The following is a 21,754-nucleotide window of genomic DNA, read 5'->3' on the forward strand; positions in this document are numbered from 1 at the left end:
TTTACTTCTTTTCCCGTTTGGATGCATTTTATTTATTTTTCTTTCCTATATGATCCGGTTAAAATTTCCAGTACATTGTTATAGAAGTGACAAAAGTGAAAAAAAAGAAGTGGCAAAAGTGGACATCCTTTTCTTGTTTCTGATCTTAGGGAATTACCATTAAAGAAGCTGTGGGGCTTTTGTAAATTCCCTTTTTCAAGTTGAGGAATTTTCCTTCTAATTTGATAAGCATGTTTATCATGAAAGTATGTTGGTATTGTCAATACTCTTTTTGCATTTGCTAATATGATCATATGGGTTTTCTTCCCTTCATCCTATTACCATGGTGTATTACATATATTGATTATTGTATGTGGACCACCCTTGCATTTCTGAAATAAATTCCACTTGGCTATATGTTTAGTCCTTTTAATATGCAGCTGGATTAAGTTTACTAGTATTTTGTAAAGGATTTTTGCACCTATATTCATAGGGAATATTAGTCTATAATTTTCTTTTTCCATGATGTTTTTGGCTTTGATGTCAGTATATTACCAGCTTATTAGAATGAATGAATGTTCCCTTTTCTTCTACTTTTTGAAGACTTTGAGGATTGGTGTTAATTATTATTAAATTTTTGGTAGAAATCACCAGTGAAGCCATCTTGCCCAGGACTTTTCTTTGTTGGAGGTTTTTTGAATATTGATTAGTCTCTTTATTTTTATAGGTCTATTCATGTGTTCTATTTCTTCTTTGAATTAGTTTTGGTATATTTTGTGTTTCTAGGAATTTATCCATTTTATCTAGGTTATCTAATTTGTTGACCTACAACAGTCCACAGTATTATGTCAATTTTGTTGATCTTTGCAAAGAACCAATTTTTGGTTTCATTGATTTCTTATTTTTCTATTCTCCACTATGATCTTCATTTCCTTTCTTCTGCTTGCTTTGGGTTTAGTTCTTCTTTTTCTAGTTCCTTCAGGTGGAAGCTTAAGTTTATTGATTTGAGATCTTCTTTTTCAATGTAGACATATACAACTATAAAATTTGCTCTGAGTACTGTCTCTCAAATTTTGGCATGTTGTTATTTTTAAATAAAAAATCTCAAGCTATTTTTTAATTTCCTCTGTAATTTTTTCTTTGACTCATTATTTTAGTGTATGTTATTTAATTTCCATGTATTTCTTAATTTTCCAGATTTTCTTCTGTTACTGATTTCTAATTTCATTCCATTATAGCCAGAGAAGATACTTTATATGATTTCAGTCATTTTAAATTTATTGAGACTTTTGTATATGGTTTATTGTGGAAAATGTTCCATGTGTACATGACAAAAATGCATTGTTATTGAACAGAATGTTCTATATGTGGATGTTAGATCAAGTTGGCTTATAATGTTTTTCAAGTTCTCTACTTCTTTACTGATCTTCCATCTAATAATTCTATCATTATTGAAAGTTCAATATTGAAATCTCCAACCATTATTATTGAACTGCCCATTTCCCCCTTCAGTTCTATCAGTTTTTGCTTTGTTAATAATTGTCATCTCTTATTGACAGACTAACCATTTTGTCATTATTAATGTCCTTATTTAATTGAAGTATAGTTGATAGTACTTTTCTGTCTAACAACTTGTCTTACAATCCATTTTGTCTAATATTAGAATAGCCGCTCCAGCTCTCTTTTGGTTACTATTTTCATGGAATATCTTTTTCCATCTTTTTACTTTCAACCTAAAGTGAGTCTCTTATAAACAGCATATGGTTCATACATTGAGCAGTATCATTATATACCTACTATGTGTAAGGAGTTACCTAGGCTCTGGGTTGAAAGTGTTTAAGTGCTCAGTAATTTAAAATCTTATAAATATTTCATAAAATGGATATGAATAAAATTGCTCTAGTGGGTTCATTCACTTTATGAAAAAATCAATCAATCTGTGTTAGGATTTATGCCATTTTTTTGATATGTGTTATACTTAAAGAAGAAAATCCTCCCCCCTTCAAAGTGCTTTGGGAATTCAATATTGTAAGAAGTTATTTCCAGCTGAGAGAATAAGGGGAATGCCTTCACAAAGAAACTTTCAGGCTTTTTGTTATATTATTACCAAGAGTTCATCTTTAATCAGGATAAAGTGGTTTTATTTTCAAGTAAGCAAATGATATCATCATCATTATCATCACTGCTACTGCTTAGGAACTTACTGTCAGTGCCAGGCATCATCTGAGTTCTTTGTGCAAATTACTCTCCTGAATCCTCATAGCAGCCCTGTGAAGTAGGTTAGTAGGTTGCACAATTGTCTCCATTTGACAGGGGGAAAATTGAGACGTGGTGAGGTCATGTACGTGGTGGAGCCAGGATGCAAAGTGTTCTCTCCTGTTCATCTCTCATCCAAACAGCAGCAATTCTCAAGGTGCCATCCAGGAACTCTCATGGGTCCCCAGACCGCTTCAGGGGATCCACAAGATCACAACTGTATGATAATACTAAGCATTATTTACCTTTTTCACTCCCAATCTCTTGAGAGTATACAGTGGCATTTTCCAGAGACTGTATGGCATGTACTATCAAGACAGACTGAACAGAGAAACAGGTATGAGAATCCAGCTGTCTTCTGTGAAGCCAGACCCTGAAGAGATACACAAATATAGAAAGCAGTGCCATTCTTCTCATAGGATTTTCTGTGTTGCAAAATATACTTTCCATAAATCATATTATTTATGGTCACACTTAATGGGGCTTAGTTTTGCTTTTGATGAATTAATATTTGGAATGTTTCTCAGTTTCCATTTTTAATATAAGTAGCTGTAGATATAACTCACATAAACAAAAGCATTTCGAGTGCTCAGTCATTGATAAAGAGTGCAAAGGAGCCCTGAGACCCAAATATCTGAGAACCTCAACACTGCGCTGTTCTGCCTTACGGCAGTGGCCAAGCACAGCTGGGTTTGCAACTGTAGCAGCTGCCCTGGAGTCCGATCCACCTCTGTCTGAGACCTGGCACACAAAAGTTTATCTTTCCTTTTCTCCTGTGACGCTGGATGTAACACTGTCCACATCCTGGGGAGGCTGTGGGCATTACTGAGAGCGTGCTGGGGAAGACCCAGCGCCTGGTCAGTGCTCGGTCAGTGGCCGAGAACGGGAACCGCTCTTGTGTTGTCCGCAGGTGATGGACTTCTACTGCCAGTCCTGCGAGACCGCCATGTGTCGGGAGTGCACGGAGGGGGAGCACGCAGAGCACCCCACCGTGCCCCTCAAGGACGTGGTGGAGCAGCACAAGGCTTCGCTCCAGGTGCAGCTGGACGCCGTCAACAAAAGGTGTGCACGCCTCCCTCCGCGCCACGGCTGGCTGCCTGTGGCCTCCGGATTTCATGTCCCAGTGGGACAGAAGGTTCATGTCACCCAAGTAAATTCTCCTTTGATCACAACTCTGTGGTCATAAACTGGTGAGCGATAAGGGTGATGCCCTGCCCCTTGGTAAAATTCCAATCCCCTTGTTATAAGTAGGCTTTTCTTTCAGCACCTTTGTATGATCAAATGAAGAAAATATACTCGAGGAAAACGCTCTCAGATCTCTGAAATTTGTGCCTGAAACCAAACTGTCTGAAGAGCCTTTCTTAGCTACTGTTCTTGACTCACTTACAGGCCATTATGCCAACTATGACAGGCTCCTCTCTGCTTGAGCCCAGCAAAATGGTCCCAAGCAGCGACTGCTCAGTTTTCCTTCTGCTTCCTTGCCTCCAGGCTCTTTATTTGGCAAGGAGATGAAGGAACAGGGTAGCTGTGTGATGCATGAGAAAGATCAAAGGGAGGAAATAAACAACCAGCTGAAAATAAATCTTTACCAATAGTTGAAGTGAGAAAAGTGTGGCTATTCTTTACTAATTAAAAGAATTTGGAAACTTGCAAGAAGTTCACAGGAAACTCTGAGCTTGGGTAAGTTTTTCATGTGATTGGGGAAAAAGATATAGCTGTCTATTTAAAACAGTGGTCCTCAACCATGGGCCATGATGTCCCCCAGGGGACATCGGCAATGTCTGGAGACAATTTGGTGTCACAGCTGGGGGGGGGGGGGGGAATAGAGGAAAGGATGCTGTTAAACATCCTGCAATGCATAATCTTTTCCATTTTGCTGTGTCACAGGATTCTGAATATAGCTCTCTGGCTATACAGTAGGACCTTGTGCTTGTCCACTGTAGAGTGTGCCTGATTTAGAGTGGGAGAAAAAGCCCAGGGGTTCAGAGAGCTTCGAGGTTTTGTACCATCAACTATTAAAAATAAATGACTGAGGTAGATTGAAATAGACATGGATCCTCAAAATCTCTTTTCTCAAAGTCAGTAATTATGGCATGTCTTATCATTCTGTTCTTCAGTTATTACTTTTTAAAGATGATGAAAGGTATAGAAAATGTTGCTTGGCAAAATATACTGTTTGGATAGTTTTTGTTTTTACTATTTCCCTGTGGATGTTACTAGAATAACGACGTCTGACAACTGTCCTCCAGGCTCCCAGAAATAGATTCTGCTCTTCAGTTCATCTCAGAAATCATCCATCAGTTAACCAACCAAAAGGCCAGTATTGTGGATGACATCCATTCTACCTTTGATGAACTCCAGAAGACATTAAATGTGCGCAAGAGTGTGCTGCTCATGGAGCTGGAAGTCAACTATGGCCTCAAACACAAGGTAAGACTCCAGCCGGCAGGACCTCCACAGGAGGCCTGGTCCCCGGCCTCCCCGACGCCAGCTTCCTGGGTTCCACCAGCAGCAGAGCGGACTCAAAGGGGTTCTTAAGTGTCAGTGTTGTTTGGTAAAGAGTAGCTTTTACTTAACAGCATGTTTTTTCCTGTTTCCAGCCATGTTTTCCGTCCTGTTTTCACCAAAACTATGATTCTGTGGCCTTAAGTACCACTTTATAACTTGACTATATAAAAGGCAAGGTTGAATATAAAGTAATACTTTCAGGATTTAGGGTTAAACTGGATTGTTTTCCTTCCTTAATTATAATGTCTAATAGTCTCTTAATGACTCTCTCACCCACACCAACCTGTTAGTCAAGTTCTGAGTGAACCGTGACTGCAGCCTCTGTTTAACTCTGCACGTCCCATCACAAAACCAGGGCTGAAAGCTTCCGATATTCGGAGGTGGGGCTTTCATTGGCCTGGTTTCTGTTCCTTGAGGTGATGACAGGGGAACTTTGAACATTAGGGAAAGAAACTGAGTAATGAGTACTTCAGATGTCAGGCATAGCACTCTGGCTGCCAAGCTCTCGGCGACGTTTCTGCTCACCCCAGACACATGATCCCAGAAATGTGCGTGGGAGAGATGTGGCGAGGAGGACGGGAAAGAGAAGGGGCTGGGAAGGCGACTTAGGATTTAGCTTCACAGCCGGGCTCGCTGGGTTAAACGGAACCCCCCTCGCCCCAGGCCCGCCGCGGGCGGCGCTCAGCGGCTCGCTCTCCCCGCAGGTCCTCCAGTCGCAGCTGGACACCCTGCTCGAGGGCCAGGAGAACATCAAGAGCTGCAGCAGCTTCACGGCGCAGGCCCTCAACCACGGCACGGAGACGGAGGTGCTGCTGGTGAAGAAGCAGATGAGCGAGAAGCTCAACGAGCTGGCGGACCAGGATTTCCCGCTGCACCCGCGAGAGAACGACCAGCTGGACTTCATCGTGGAGACCGAGGGGCTCAAGAAGTCCATCCACAACCTCGGGACGATTCTGACCACCAACGCCGTCGCCTCCGAGACGGTGGCGACGGGCGAGGGGCTGCGGCAGACCATCATCGGGCAGCCCATGTCCGTTACCATAACAACCAAGGACAAAGACGGCGAGCTGTGCAAGACGGGCAACGCCTACCTGACGGCGGAGCTGAGCACCCCGGACGGCAGCGTGGCCGACGGGGAGATCCTGGACAACAAGAACGGCACGTACGAGTTCCTCTACACCGTGCAGAAGGAGGGCGACTTCACGCTGTCGCTGCGCCTCTACGACCAGCACATCCGCGGCAGCCCGTTCAAGCTGAAGGTGATCCGCTCGGCGGACGTGTCCCCCACCACCGAGGGCGTGAAGCGGCGCGTGAAGTCCCCGGGCAGCGGCCATGTGAAGCAGAAGGCTGTCAAGAGGCCCGCCAGCATGTACAGCACCGGGAAGCGAAAAGAGAACCCCATCGAAGACGACCTGATCTTCCGCGTGGGTAAGGGGCCGGCGGCGCTGCGCCCGCGCGCGGGGTTTTGCTTGGCTCAGGGGGGGACTGGGGAAGTGTCGCGACTTGCAACTTGGCAGGTCGCAACTGCAACTCGGGCAGACGGTGTGGGAGATAAACTGGTGTATTTTATTAGGTGAGCTCGTGCAGGCTTCTCCGGAGGTTTGTGTCCTTCTCCTCTCTCTCCCCTCCTCCTTCCCTGCTCGCTCTTCCTTCCTCCCCCCTCTCCTTCTTCCCCTCCTCCTCTCAACACGCCACCGCTGCGTGTGTATTATGGAAAATCGGAAACTGAAAATAAGCAAAAAGAGAATTAGAAAAATACAGCACTCTAATCTGGACTTTTTTTTGTAGCAGTTTTTTTTTTTAGTTTTTTATTTCATATTGGAATGTAGGTGATTAATAATGTTAGTCTCAGGTTACAGCAAAGTGATTCAGTTACACATATACATGTATCTCTTCTTTTCAGATTCTTTTGTTGCGTAATACTGAACACAGTTCCGTTTGCTATACTGTAGGTCCTTTTTGGTTATCCATTTTAAATATAGCAGTGTGTACATAATCTGCACATTTTAAAGGAAATGTTGGCAATCTTTTCCCCCCATGGAAATAATGTCTTTAGAGTACTTCTGCCTAGCCCAAAGGCAGAGACATGCTTCTATCAAATAACATCATGTGTTTCTCTGGAATGTGCCAGCGCAGGAGGTAACTGTGGGCAGAGGGTCTGGTGCTTCTCACTGCTTCCACCCTGTAAGACCTGGGGACAAGGGGCCTGGTGCATTGCAAGCTGTGGCTATATCCATCTGCGTGTAGCTGGAGAGCAGCCTTAAGAGGGTGGGTGGGTGGAAACCTGGAGAATAGAATGGGGTTGGGATGGAAGCAGAATGGCTTAGGATGAGCCAAGAGATTTGGGAATGCAAATTGTCCTTCCCTTGTCAGCTTTATGGCCTCCAATTTTTTAAAGCTGTTTATTTTCTAAACAAACTAAATAAAACAACCAACACTTTATTAATTCTTTTATTATATATTTTTAAATTTTTTTTATTTTGTGGCAAGCCATGTAGAATGTGAGATCTGGTTACCTGACCAGGTATCAAACCCAGGCCCCCTGCATTGATAGCATGGAGTCTTAAGCACTGGACAGCCAGGGAGGTCCTCACAATTTGATAATTCTTAAGAAAAAAAAAGTCTACATGTTAGCTACTATATCCAAAAATGGCTCCCACTTGCTTGTCTTTCTGCCTGTTCAGTCCTCCACTGCAGTATCTCTAAAAAGATCTTCAAGGTATGGTCACTGACACATGTGGAAAAACAGTTCTGTGGTTCAGACAGATTGGGGAAAGCTTAGCTTAAGTGAGGGAAACAGATTATTATTTTTTTTTTTGACTGTGTACCTTTAGAATCTGCTGATGTACACTGTAGGTCTCACAGGCAGTGGAGGGATAATAGGCAACACTTCCAAGCTCTTCTGACCATAGCACTTTTCCAGTGGACATCTTGGGAAAATAAGGCTCCTTGGAACATTCTTGGGCAAGAGCTGCTCTTTTTATTATTCATTTCTCTTTATTATTTAATACTCTATATTTATTATTCTTTAGGATAGATCTTGGTAAAGACTGTGATCCAGCAAGCAGGCTCCCTTCTCGGCGTGTGGAGGCCCTGGTCCATTCACCGGCCATTTGTGCAGTTGGGTGCAGAGGCTGTTGAGACACTTGCCAAAGCAGAGGGGGTGGGCTGAGTGGCACAGGATTGGAGCCTCCCAGGCCTGCCACTCCGGTTCTGCCACTTGCTTCAACTTTGGGCAGGTCTCCCAGCTTCCCTGGGCTTCAGTTTCCATGTCCATAAAAAGAAAAGATAAAAATATCTGCTTCTCAGAACTGTTCAAAGTTCCAAGCTTAATGCCTGGCATGTTGGAAGAGCTAAATAATCCACAGCCATTGTTTTTGCACGAGCTGTTATTAAGGCTGTTAGATGTTCCCTGCTGCCTTTTCTTCCAAAACAATTGACCTTGCTGCTCCCCATTGATCTGCATCAAGAGCTAACTCAGTCTTGCATTTGGAATCTCCCCTCCCCCAGCCAAGTTACCGGGTCCACTTCCCAGGCAGTGTGCAGAGTGGAGAGAGGGCCAGATCTGGGCCAGATTCTGATTCTCCCTTCTTAACCCAGTTTCCTCCGCTAAAATAAAGGGAATGAAATCTTACCTAATTCTTAAGGTTGCCGTGGGTGTGAAACAAGAAGGAATTCTTAGGGCTGGCATTTGCCTATGTGCAGTAACCTCTGAGTTAAAGATGGCCGTCCTTTTACTATTGTTATTTTCAATCGTCACCATTCCACCTGTGAATCTCGCCTGAGGAAAGAGACATGTCTCTTAGGGGTTTTTTCCCCAGTTATATTCTGAATTCCCAGCCCCGCCCCAGGGGAAGGGGACCCCCTCTTCTCCCCTTCTACCCATTGAGACATGCACCCTTGGAGATTCACGGGCACTGGGGGGAAGTGTTTAAGTGTTTAGACGTTTATGAGGCGCTGAGAACAGTCCATGGCATATAGCACTAAGTCCACGTTTGTTAATGAAGTAAAGATGATGTCTCCGTTTGCTAGGGCCGCCATAACAGTACCGCAGACTGAGACTGATTTTCTCACAGTCTGGAGTCTCGAAGCCCAGGGTCAGGGAGGTGGCGGGCTTGGTTTCCCCAGAGGCCTCTGCTGCTTTGTCCTCTGAAGTCTTCCCCTTCTGCTCACACACTCCTGGTGTTTCTCCCTCTCCTCATAAGGACACCAGTCGTACTGGATTAGGGCCTTGTTTTAAGTTAATCAGCTCTAAAGATCTTAACTCCAGAAACAGTTACATTCTGAGGTACTGAGGGTTGAGACTGAACTTTAGCATATGGATTGTGTGGAGATACAGTTCGGCTTATAACAGATGCGCAAGGGCAGATACATGACAGCTATGTTGTGTACATGCCTGAACGCCTGTGGCTCTTTGTGCAAGTGAACTATTACTTTCTGGATAATAGAAGGTTTTCTGGGGTAGTTTTGACTTACCTTTCCCCTCTCCTCCCTGATCATCCAGCCCCCTAGTTAAATGGGACTCTGCTGTTTGAGCTTCTACTGTGTGCCCGACACATGGCCAGGCGGCGATGCCCAGATCCTGAGCCTGACCTAGGGGAGGCCACAGTCTAGAAGGGGACAGACATGACAGATGTGGTACCTTCAGAATGAGCACCTTCAGAAGCAGGCGTGATGGGGAGGCTGACAGGTAGCAGGGAGTTAAGGAAGGTTCTCGAGATGACACCTAAACCTAAGCCGGCTTTGAAGGAGAAAGAGTCTGCCAGTTAGAAGGAGGAAAGGGGACATTTAGGTAAAGGGGAAGAAGATCAGACACTGAGTAGTTCCAGGAACCATAATGATTCCATTACCTAAAGCATGAAATAAAGTGAAGAGAGCAAAGAAGTTGTTTCCTTGCTAAGCAGAAACTTTGTTCTGTACACCTGTGTTTCCCATAAACCACTTGAGGTCCTTGGGGTGCTTGGCAAAATTGAGAATTCCTGGATTCTGAACTGCATTCACAGAATCAGAATCTCCGGGGACGGGACCAGGAATCTGCATGCTTCCAGCCCCACGACCCTTCTGCATGCTGAGGTTTAAGAACCGTCACGGTGTGGGTGAAGGGGAGGGCACTGAACAGCGTGGTGTGATGTGGTGACTTACTGAGACATTGATTTCCAGAGAGCCTGGGGATCTACCGGCAGTGTTCCCCAGGAGGCAAGGGGCTGCTTCCAGTTGCAGCGGTCATGTGCGCTGTTGCAAGTGCTGGAGTTGAGTGATGCTGCGTGTGGAGAGGAAATGCAGATTCCTAACATCCTTAGGAGGGAGCAGGCAGGGCTTGAGGACCCAATGGAGCTTCAGGCTGTTTGACTCGAGTGATGCAGGGATGCAAGGATGAAGAGTGAATGGTCGAGGCTGTGGGCGCGGAGGCCGGCTGGCCCTGGCTCCAGCCCCAGCGGTGACACTTTCACAACCACACAATCAGGGAAGTTACTTCATCTCCGGCTGCCTCTCCCCAACCCTCCTGCCTCTGGTAACCACAAGTCTGATCTCTTTAGTGTGAATTCTGTTTTGTCTTCATTTTATCTTTTTATTATTTTTGGCCGCACTGGGTCTGCACTGCTGTTCAGGGGTTTCTCTAGTCGTGACAAGCAGAGATTGCGCCCTAGGCGTGGTGCACAGGCTTCTCGTTGCACGCTTTCTCTTGTTGCAGAGCATAGCCTCTAGGAACGCGAGCTCCGGAGTTGCCGCATGCAGGCCCCAGCGCGTGGGCTCAGGAGCTCTGGCTCCAGGGCTTGGTCACCCTGCGGCGTGTGGGATCTTCCCAGACTGGGGATCGAACCTGTGTCCCTGTATTGGCAGGAAGATTCTTAACCACTGTACCACCAGGGAAGTCCTGCTTCGTTTTGCTTTAGATTTCACGTGTGAGTGAGATCACACAGTGTTGGTCTGTGTCTCACTGACACTTCAGCCAGCGAAATGCATTCAAGGCCCGCCCATGTTGTCGCAAATGGTAGGGTTTTCTCCCTTTTATGGCTGAACAGCAGTCACACTATTCAGCCAGACATGGAGCATGCCCAGAAGTGGAAAAGTTGGATCATAATGGTAGTTCTGTGTTTTCTTTTCAGAGATCCTATATGCAGTTTTCCATAGTGGCTTTACCAGTTTACCAGGAGTGCACGAGGCCCAGTAGTCCACATCCATGCCGCCGTTCATCTGTTTAGTTTATTTGCCTGGGCCAGGTCTTCACTGCAGCATGAGGGATCTTTAGTTGAGCATGCCGTCATATTTGCTCCGTCTTTTGGATGTGACTATTTTAACAGGCATGAGGGGCGTCTTACTTACTGTGGTTTAATTTGCCTTTCCCTGATAACTGGTGACCTGGAGCTTCTTTTCATGTGACCTTTGTGACTGTTCTTTGGAAAAGTACGTATTCAGGTATTTCCCCTAGTTTTTAATTGGGTTATTTGGTTTGTTGCTGTTGAATTGTGTAAGTTCTTTATATATTTTGGATATTAACCCCTTATTAGATACATAGTGTGAAATATTGTTTCCCGTTCCACTTTTTGTTTCTTCACATTGCTGATGGTTTCTTTTGCTCCCTGTCAAAAGCTTTTTAGTTTGATATGGTCCTGCTTGTTTATTTTTGCACTCTTTGCTTATGCCTTAGGTGTCCTATCCAAAAAATCTTCTCCAGTGCTCATGTCAGGGAGCTTTATTCCTGTGTTTTCTTCTAGGAAGAAACAAGACCTGATTTCAGGACTTATATTTAAATCTTTAATCCCTTTCTAGTTAGCTTTTGTCTATGATGTAAGACAGAGGTCCAGTTTCATTCTTTTATGTGAGTATTCAATTATCCTAGCACCATTTGTTGAAGCCACTGTCTTTTTCTTGGCACCTTTGTCAAAATATTAGTTGACTGTATATATTTGGGTATCTTTTCTGGGCTCAATTCTGTTGGGCTATTGGTTTTTAATGCCAATACTATACTCTTGATTTCAATAGCTTTACATTATAGCTTGAAATCAGGGAATGTGAGGCCTCCTGTTTTGTTCCTCTTCCTCAGAATTTCTTTGACCATTCAGGGTCTTTTGTGGTTCCATATAGATCTTAGAAGTGTTTTTTAACATCTGTAAAAAATACCATTGGACTCTTGATAGGGATTGCATTGACATCTGTGGATGTCTTTTGGTAGTATTGACATTTTAACAGTATTAATTCTTCCAATCCATGAATATGGAATATCTTTCCACTTTGTATCTTTTTCAATTTCTTTCATTAATATCTTGTAGATTTCAGATAAGAAATCTTTTAGCTCCGTGGTTAACTTTATTTTTAAGTACTTTATTGTTTTTGATGCTATTATCAGTGGAATCAAGTTGTTTCTTTTTCAGAAAATTCATTGTTAATGTATGGAAGCGCTTCTGAATTTTGTATGTTAATTTTGTATCTGCAGCTTTACTGAATTCATTGAAATCAGCATAAGGGGAGCTCTTACACAGTAGAAAGGGCCAGTGGTAGAAATCAGAGCTCCTCTCCAGCCCTACAGCTCTTGACCCTCACAAACCAAATTACCGGGACAACATATAATCATCCTTAGCTCTGAAGGATTGGAGGCTCGGGAAAGCCGGAGTAGGAACCGAGCCACCTGTGACTCTGAGGCCCCTGCCTTTTTAATTGCACGGCAGTTCCTCTTCATCTGAAATGTCCTTCAGCTTCTGCAGTTTTCCAAAGTTGAGATACTTGACACCTCCCACGCGTGAAAACATAACATACCCACTGTGAGTGAATTATTGTCTTACCCTAGTGTTAAATTGGAAAACAAACCTGAAGGAGTACAGGTAAAAGTGGCTTAGCGCATCTGTTGATAAAGCCTTAAAACATCAAGAGATTGTTTTTCCCTGCACTGTCAGAGTCTGCTGACTAAAAGCTGTGAGCTGGTTTTGTGAGCTATTTAAGAAAAGCACTGAACAAAGGGGAAGCTGAAGAGGTGGGAGGGAATGAAAGAATTACAGATGAATCGTTTCAAGTTATGCAATTCATCCAGCATACCTTAATGAGTCCTTGGGAAGTGGTGAATGAACCATTCATTTGTACTCCAGATCAGTGCGCTCTCTTGTGATAGCAGATGGCTGTATAGAATCACTTAGCATGAGTTCAGAGGCTTTACAGGGAAATAGGATGATTTATGCCCCTCTTCCCTGCCTCATTTCTGCAAAGCATCATCTTCCTTCTCTAAAATCTCTGAGGAAGGAGAGTGTGCTAATTTGGCAACTGATGTTTTTATAGGAAACCCACTCCTTGAGAAACTCATCCCTGGGAACGTCTCTTGCATTTCACATGTGGAAAGATGCCACTGCTATTTACCAAGTACCAGACGCTGCACTGTATTGTAAGCTGCAGCAGAGAACAGGACAGATGTTGCAGCTTCCCCTGGGGAGCTCATAGTTTAATGAGGGAGACAGTGAACCAGTCAAAACAGAATTTCCTCAAAAATTTTTATGGAGCAAGCATGGCTCATGTGAACCCAAAGAATAATTGTCCTCACCTCAGAAACCTGATACCCAATTAGAGAGAAGCAATGTATGTATTAAAAATATGTATTTTGTAAAGGATTAGGAGAACCAGGTTTTATTCATTGCTCTGTCTCTTTGCTAACTCTGTGATATGTCTAGCTTCAATTCCTCATCTTTAAAATGGAGTGATAATGTTTATCCTGCTGATGACTCTTGGGGTTGTGACAGGGAGTGCGTCCGACAATGTATATGAATGAAAGTGCTATCACTATTACTGAACACTTCCTTTTCCCATGACATAATGTGGGTTGTCATTTACTCAGTCATTCATATTTCATTTAGGGACCCATTCATTCAGCAAATATATGTTAAGCACCTACTTGGTTGAAAATCCCGTGTTAAACCCTGTGTCTGGCTGTTTCGTCCTTTTGCGTTACCTAAGTATCTAGGTGTATTTAGCGTTAATTTTCTTACTAGGTTGGAGTGGGAGTAGGAAGAAATTTTCAATTGTGATCCCCTATTTCAGCCTAGGAACTTATTACCTTACTTCTGTAATCTTCCTAGAGTCATGGGCAGGAGCATGGATAAGAAGCTGATAAAAAGTCATTCTGTGCTTCATAGGCTAGTTTAAAATCTGGGGGAAACAAGTATAATTATCTTATGGAATTGTTGCCAAATAGTTTATAATTACTTTAAAAACTCACATTACTCACTTTATAGCCCAGATGTAGCTGTTAGATAGAGAAAGATTTTATGATGACTATATATATTTTATGCTTCACTTATATTTGTTATGAAAGAACTGGTTTTCCTAAATAGAATACTTTGTGTGGCGGGCTAGACATTTTTCTTTGGACTAAATAGTCTTACTAAATATATTGAAAAGGAACACATCACTCCAAATTATTTCTAACTTCTGGAATTTCTGTTTATTTTGGACCCAAGACACTTTTAAACACTTGGACTTTGGGCATTTCAGCATAATGATTCTGTGCATATCATTACTCAACATTAAGATTTTCCTTGTAAAAATAGTCAGCATGAGTTGTCCCTCAAGTATACTGCTAGATTTCCTTTAATCCTCAGGAAATGGCAATGCCTGTTCCATCTAATTTTTTAAAAAATATAAAAGCCATCTAACAGATGTGCCTCCAGCCCTGGGATTTTATTGACGTGTGCGGCAGCGGTCTCAAGCTCTCGTTAACTTGAGACCAAGAGTGGCAGCTGGGCCGGCACATACTCCTGGGGCGTGGTGGGGGTGGGAGGACCTCCCCCAGCAGTGTGGTCCTCTGTATTGTAGACGCTTTCCTCTCAGAGCATGTACAAACCATCTCGCATCCGTTTCAAACTGGCAGAGTCTTCTTTCCCCTTGTTCCAAATGATATTGATACAGAGTCCAATTATATGTCTGACTATCTCCTATACAGTTGTTTCCCATTTCTACTGACCCTCAAAAATGTGTGTTTATTTCTGCAAAGGAAAAAAAAAAGGTGTTCATATTTTTTTGCTCAGATATTCCCCTCCTTCTGCATCACCTCTATTTTTTCAGAAAGACAGTTAAATCTTTTTGACAGAGGAACCGCTGAACATCTACTAAAACACTAGTCTTTATCTTTTCCTTCCTTTCAAACCTCAACTGCTGCTGCCTGCAGAGCCTTCTCTGAATAGAATAGGCTTTGTCCTTAGCACGGATCACGGAGCACGGATGGGGCTTCCCTTGTGGCTCGGCTGGTAAAGAATCCGCCTGCAATGCGGAAGACCTGGGTTCAATCCCTGGGTGGGGAAGATCCCCTGTAGAAGGGAAGGCTACCCACTCCAGTATTCTGGCCTGGAGAATTCCATGGACTGTATAGTCCAGGGGGTTGCAGAGAGTCGGACACGACCGAGAGACTCACAGACTCTGTTGGCAGGGTGGGCCAGAAGTCAAGTAAAAGAGGGCAGCAGGCAGGCTTAAGAACAGCAAACCAATGCTCATCTACTCGGCCCGGCGCCTCTTACTCCCGTCCTGTTCTCAGTGTTTCCTTCCTCTGCCTGCATTCCCCCTGGGCCATGGGTAAACGTCCAGTTTTACAAAATGGCCTGGGTTTTCTTTACAGTCACTTCTTTTCCAGTCCACTGGTAGGACTCTTTTTTTTATTATGTTTCGTTATTTGGTCCTCAGTTCCTTATCTTGCTAATAACTTCCATGCTTTTGTTTATCAACGTTTTTGATAAATGAAGCTTTTATTCTCACGAGACCCTGGCCTTGCCCCCACTGCCTTTTAAAAAGTGTAAACTGAGCATTTTAAGAGAATTGTTGCTTTTGTTTTGCTGTACCTGTTAATCAGCTGTTATTCAGACTTAAGAAGGAATGCCCAAAAGCTAATACCATATTGGCACGTACCTCTTTCCAGGGCCTGCCACCCCTTTTCCTGCCCCTCCCCCCACACAAACAGATATCAGCACACCATTTTTAAAGTATTAGCTGATCCCATGGACCTTCATATTCTAGGGATTTTGTGCAGATAAGTATAAAGATCGTCTTTTCTGAAACATCCGAAATTAAATAGAACTGTTTGTCCTACAGTGTGGAAGATGTTCTTTTGAGGATCTGGGCCTCAGATTTTTATTTCATGTTATAAAAAGAGACAGAGATCATGAGTCATCGTGTTTGGACCCAGGATCTCAATGAAACAACTATCTTGTGGATTTGATAAGAACCAGCTGAGAAGATGATTCACCCAGCGATTCTGTTGTCAGTTTTGTTCTGAGTTTAATTCTGTCACAGTTTCACTTCCTAAATGCAGAAACCAGTTTCTGAAGAGTCTCCCTGTTCGTAAGCAACCTCAATAGGGCCTTGACATTGGCCAGTGCCAACCTCTTTTTGCTCTCCTGGGGAATTGCATTGACGTCTAAAAACAAATATCAAGTTACTCTTTTGAATGTAATTGAAATTAAAAAACTGAGGCCGAGCTCTGGCTCTCCAACTGTGAAAATTTAAACCTCCTTCCCAGTTGTTTCTGAGCAAAGTTTATTTCCATCCTTTAATATTTACATGGTCCTATTAAAATAAGTTATTTTATTTATTTACTTCTTTTGAAATAAAAACAAACATCTGTTAGCCGTAGACATCTTTAAGCTTTTTTTCCCTCCTACTTCATCTCTTTGGTGAAAAACTCTAGGAAGGATGAGGCTGTTACTTACATTGATTAATTTTCTTACATTAATTAATTTTCTTTTGCCTTTCTTATTTATTTAATCTAGAAAGCATGTCAGGATACCTTTTACAGGAGAGAGAAGCTTAATGAGATACTGAGTCTTTGAAAATAGTTCGTAGATAACTCCAGTGGTTGAATATCAGCCTGCTGGTTTTATAACACCTGTGACCTGGTAGTTAGTTAAAAGTGCTGGAAGTCAAGTGTCCAGGTTTCTAAGAGCTGCTGAATTGGAGAAGGGATTTTGGCACAACCCCAAAATAAGACCCTCTGCTACCAAATATCCTCAATATTGTAATTAGTTTTTATAATCATGTCTTTGTGGAATCTAAGTATATTTTAATCATACTAGTCTGCAGCCACAGGTTAATAAGAAAAGATTGGTATTTGCCCCCCATAACATGATGTTGCAAAGACTTTATTGGTCCGAAAGACAAGTTTAGTAGACTATGGATTAGGTCAGTGGGAAGGGTTCCTCTTTTTTTAAAGTGTAATTTTAAAAACATTGCATTCTCAGGCTACTTATAGAGGACTGAATAATTCTCTTGCTATAACTGAGAAATCTAGCTCTCTATTGTTTAATCTTCTGTGGTATTTGTTTGTTTTGTTTTTTTTGGCTACTCCATGTGTCACATAGGATCTTAGTCTCCCAGCCAGGGATCAAACCCGTGCCCCCTGCAATGGAAGCATGGAGTCTTAACTGGTGGACCACCAAGGAAGTCCCTAATTTTCTCTGGTTTTATCATTTATTTTTAGGTACCAAAGGAAGAAACAAAGGGGAATTCACAAATCTTCAAGGGGTAGCAGCATCTACAAGTGGAAAGATATTGATTGCTGACAGTAACAACCAGTGTGTGCAGGTATGGCTCCTAACTGTATACCTTTAACAACTTATATTGATAAAATAAATACAGGTGCAATTTCCTACTTAAGGCTTAAGATGCAAGAAAAGAAAGGGAAGCTTATCATGTGTGTGTAGGCTTTGTATGTTCTGCCCTGTAGTCCTTATGACAAATATTCTTCCCTGTTTTTTTCCTGATGATTTCTGTTCACATTGCAGTGAATGTAATTTGTTTTTCAGATATTTTCCAATGATGGACAGTTCAAAAGTCGTTTTGGCATACGAGGACGCTCTCCTGGGCAGCTACAGCGTCCCACAGGAGTAGCTGTGCATCCCAGTGGGGACATAATCATTGCTGATTATGATAATAAATGGGTTAGCATCTTCTCATCAGATGGGAAGTTTAAGGTAAGATTAACTACAACTGACCAGTTGAGAGAAGGAATAGGAAATACAAGATGAAATTGTCTTTTTTGGGGGCGTCTCACAGATTCAATAAAATGTTCAACAGTTTTTCATGTGCAGAACATCTTAACTTTGTTACATCTAAGTTTAATGAAGCGAGAGTCACAGTGATATTGTCATAAATCTACTCATGTATATCCTAAATATGGCTTTATTTTATAAAGCAATTAGTTTGCTCAGTTGTTTTTTTAAATTACATTCTTTTAAATGCTCTTTTTCATCATAGTTTATCCCAAGGGGTTGGATATAGTTCCCTGTACTATACAGTAGGACCTTGTGGTGTATTCATTTTAAATGTAATAGTTTGCATCTACTAACTCCACACTCCCAATCCTGTCCTTCTCCCCAGTCTGTTCTCTGTGTTCATGAGTCTGTTTCTGATTTGTAAGTAGGTTCATTTGTGCCATATGTTAGATTCCACATATAAGTGATACCATGCGGTCTGTCTTTCCCTTTCTGACTTCATTTAGTATGATAATCTCTAGTTGCATCCATGTTGCTGCAAATGGCGTTATTTCATCCTTTTTATGACTGAATAGTATTCCACTGTCTATATGTACTACCTTTCCTTTATCCATTCATCTGTTCATGGATATTTAGGTTGTTTGTATATGTTGGCTCTTGTAAACAGTGCTGCTGTGAACCTAGGTGGGCTTCTCCAGTGGTTCAGCGGTAAAGAATCTGCCTGCAGTGCAGGAGATGCGGGAGGCCCAGGTTCGATCCCTGGGTCAGGGAGATCCCCCGGAGGAGGGCGTGGCAACCCACTCCACTGTTGTTGCTGGGAAAATCCCACTGACAGAGGAGCCTGGTGGATTACAGTCCATGCGGTCACAAATAGTTGGATAAAAATGAAGCAACTGAGCACGCATATATAGGGTTGTGTATATATAGGGTTGTGTATATCTTTTTGAATTATAGATTTGTCTGGATATGTGCCCAGGAGTGGGATTACTTGATCATGTGGAAGCTCTATTTTTAGTTTCTTGAGGACCCTCCATACTGTTCCCCATAGTGGCTGTACAATTTATATTCACACCGGCAGTGAAGGAGGATGCCCTTTTCTCCACATCCTCTCTAGCATCTGTTATTTGTAGACATTTTAATGATGGCCACTCTGACTGGTGTGCGGTGTTACCTCCTTGTAGTTTTGATTTGCATTTCTCTAATTACTAATGATGTTGAACATCTTTTCATGTACCCACTGGCCATCTGTATGTCTTCTTTGGAGAAATGTCTGTTAACATCTTCGAAAAATAAACCCATTTTTCGATTGGGTTTTATTTGGTGGTTGAGTTGTATGAGCTGTGTGTATATTTTGGAGATAAGTCCTTGTCAGTTGCCTCATTTGCAAATATTTTCTGCCATTCCGTAGATTGTCTTTTCATTTGTGTGTTTCTGTGTTTTTTATGGTTTTCTTTACTGTGCAGAAGCTTGTAAGTTTGATAAGGTCCCATTTATTTATTTTTGTTTTTGTTAGTGTTGCCTTGGGGGACTGACCTAAGAAAAACATTGGTGCAATTTATGTCGAAGAATGTTTTGCCTATGCTATCTTCTCGGAGTTTTATGGTGTCATGTCTTATGTTTAAGTCTTTGAGCCATTGTGAGTTTATTTTTGTGCACAGTGTGAGGATGTGTTCTGACGTCATTGATTTACGTGCAGCTGTCCAACTTTCCCAGCACCACTTCCTGAAGAGACTGTCTTTTTTCCAGTTTTACATTCTTGCCTCCTTTTTGTGTGTGGGTTTCCCTGGTGGCTCAGCAATAAAAAATCTGCCTGCAATGCAGGAGATGTGGGTTCGATCCCTGGGTCAGGATCCTGAAGAACGAAATGGCAACCCACTCCAGTATTCTTGTCTGGGAAATCCCATGGACAGAGGAGCCTGGTGGGCTACAGTCCATGGGGTCGCAAGAATTGGAAAGGACTTAGCGACTAACCCACCACCACCACCTTTGTGTATGGGTTTATTCCTGGACTGGCGATTCTGTTCCATTGATCCATCTGTCTGCTTTTGTACCAATACCACTGTTTTGATTACTGTAGATTTGTAGTTTTGTCTAAAGTTTGGGAGTTATGCCTCCTGCTTTGTTTTCTTTCCTCAATATTGCTCTGGCAATTCTGAGTCTTTTATAGTTCCATATAAGTTTTGGATTATTTGTTCCAGTTTTGTGGAAAATGTCATGGGTAATGCTTATATTTTCTTTTTTAAAATATCATCAGGTTTACCTCAATTCAAAAAAACAACAATCTTTATAAAAGGCTATTGAGGCAATTTGTATTTCCCAAATTAGCCTACAGATTGTGGTTTAGCAAGTTCCTTCAGGCCTGTGATAGACAATGATATGGGAGAAAAAGAATTATAACACATAGTCCCTACCAAATAAGACAGATACATGGAAATGATAGAAAACAATTCATGTCAGCCTTTCAGTTCAGTTCAATCACTCAGTCGTGCCCAACTCTTTGCGACCCCATGGACTGCAGCACTCCAGGCCTCCCTGTCCAACACCAACTCCTGGAGTTTACCCAAACTCATGTCATCGAGTCGGTGATGCCATCCAACCATCTCAACCTCTGTTGTCCCCATCTCCTCCCACCTTTAATCTTTCCCAGCATCAGGGTCTTTTCCAATGAGTCAGTTCTTTGCATCAGGTGGCCAAAGTATTGGAGTTTCAGCTTCAACATCAGTCCTTCCAATGAACACCCAGGACTGATCTCCTTTAAGATGGACTGGTTGGATCTCCTTGCAGTCCAAGGGACTCTCAAGAGTCTTCTCCACACCACAGTTCAAAAGCATCAATTTTTCTGCACTCAGCTTTCTTTATAGTCCAAGTGTCACGTCCACACATGACTACTGGAAAAACCATAGCCTTGACTAGACAGACCTTTTTTGGCAAAGTAATGTCTCTGCTTTTTAATATACTGTCTAGGTTGGTCATAAATTTCCATCCAAGGTATAAGCGTCGTTTAATTTCATGGCTACAGTCACCATCTGCAGTGATTTTGGAGCCCTCCAAAAATAAAGCCTGCCACTGATTCCACTGTTTCCCCATCTATTTGCCATGAGGTGATGGGACCAGATGCATGATCTTAGTTTTCTGAATGTTGAGCTTTAAGCCAACTTTTTCACTGTCCTCTTTCATTTTCATCAAGAGGCTCTTTAGTTCTTCTTCACTTTCTGCCATAAGGGTGGTGTCATCTGCATACCTGAGATTATTGATATTTCTCCCGGCAATCTTGATTCCAGCTTGTGCTTCCTCCAGCCCAGCGTTTCTCATGATGTACTCTGCATATAAGTTAAATAAGCAGGGTGACAATTTACAGCCTTGACGTACTCCTTTTCCTATTTGGAACCAGTCTTTTGTTCCGTGTCCAGTTCTAACTGTTGCTTCCTGGCCTGCATACAGGTTTCTCAAGAGGCAGGTCAGATGGTCTGGTATTCCCATTTCTTTCAGAATTTTCCACAGTTTATTGTGATCCACACAGTCAAAGCCTTTGGCATAATCAATAAAGCAGAAATAGATGTTTTTCTGCAACTCTCTTGCTTTTTTGATGATCCAGCAGATGTTCACAATTTGATCTCTGGTTCCTCTGCATTTTCTGAAACCAGCTTGAACATCTGGACACGGTTCGCGTTTTGTTGAAGCCTGGCTTGGAGAATTTTGAGCATTACTTTACTAGCGTGTGAGATGGGTGCAATTGTGCGGTAGTTTGCCTTTCTTAGGGATTGGAATGAAAACTGACATTTTTCAGTCCCGTGGCCCTGCTGAGTTTTCCAAATTTGCTGGCATATTGAGTGCAGCACTTTCACAGCATCATCTTTTAGGATTTGAAATAGCTCAGCTGGAATTCCATCACCTCCACTAGCTTTATTCGTAGTGATGCTTCCTAAGGCCCACTTGACTTCACATTCTAGGATGTCTGGCTCTAGGTGAGTGATCACACCATCATGATTATCTGCGTCGTGAAGATCTTTTTTGTACAGTTCTGTGTGTTCTTGCCACCTCTTCTTAATATC

The 21,754-nt window shown here is 42.5% G+C and overlaps 1 protein-coding gene across 9 annotated transcripts in view; it reads left to right on the top strand.

Annotated features, from left to right (window-relative positions):
* TRIM2 (tripartite motif containing 2) overlaps positions 1 to 21,754 on the top strand; it is a 174,847-nt gene that overhangs the window by 134,370 nt on the left and 18,723 nt on the right. For all 9 annotated transcript variants that reach the window (XM_065903715.1, XM_065903709.1, XM_065903708.1 and 6 more), the window contains 5 exons: positions 3,146 to 3,297; positions 4,485 to 4,665; positions 5,448 to 6,171; positions 17,189 to 17,292; positions 17,514 to 17,681. In XM_065903715.1, coding sequence (XP_065759787.1) covers positions 3,146 to 3,297; positions 4,485 to 4,665; positions 5,448 to 6,171; positions 17,189 to 17,292; positions 17,514 to 17,681 — 1,329 coding nt within the window. The remainder of the gene's footprint in view (positions 1 to 3,145; positions 3,298 to 4,484; positions 4,666 to 5,447; positions 6,172 to 17,188; positions 17,293 to 17,513; positions 17,682 to 21,754) is intronic.

Source organism: Muntiacus reevesi, chromosome 13 (genome assembly GCF_963930625.1).
Source record: "Muntiacus reevesi chromosome 13, mMunRee1.1, whole genome shotgun sequence".
Lineage (NCBI taxonomy): Eukaryota > Metazoa > Chordata > Mammalia > Artiodactyla > Cervidae > Muntiacus > Muntiacus reevesi.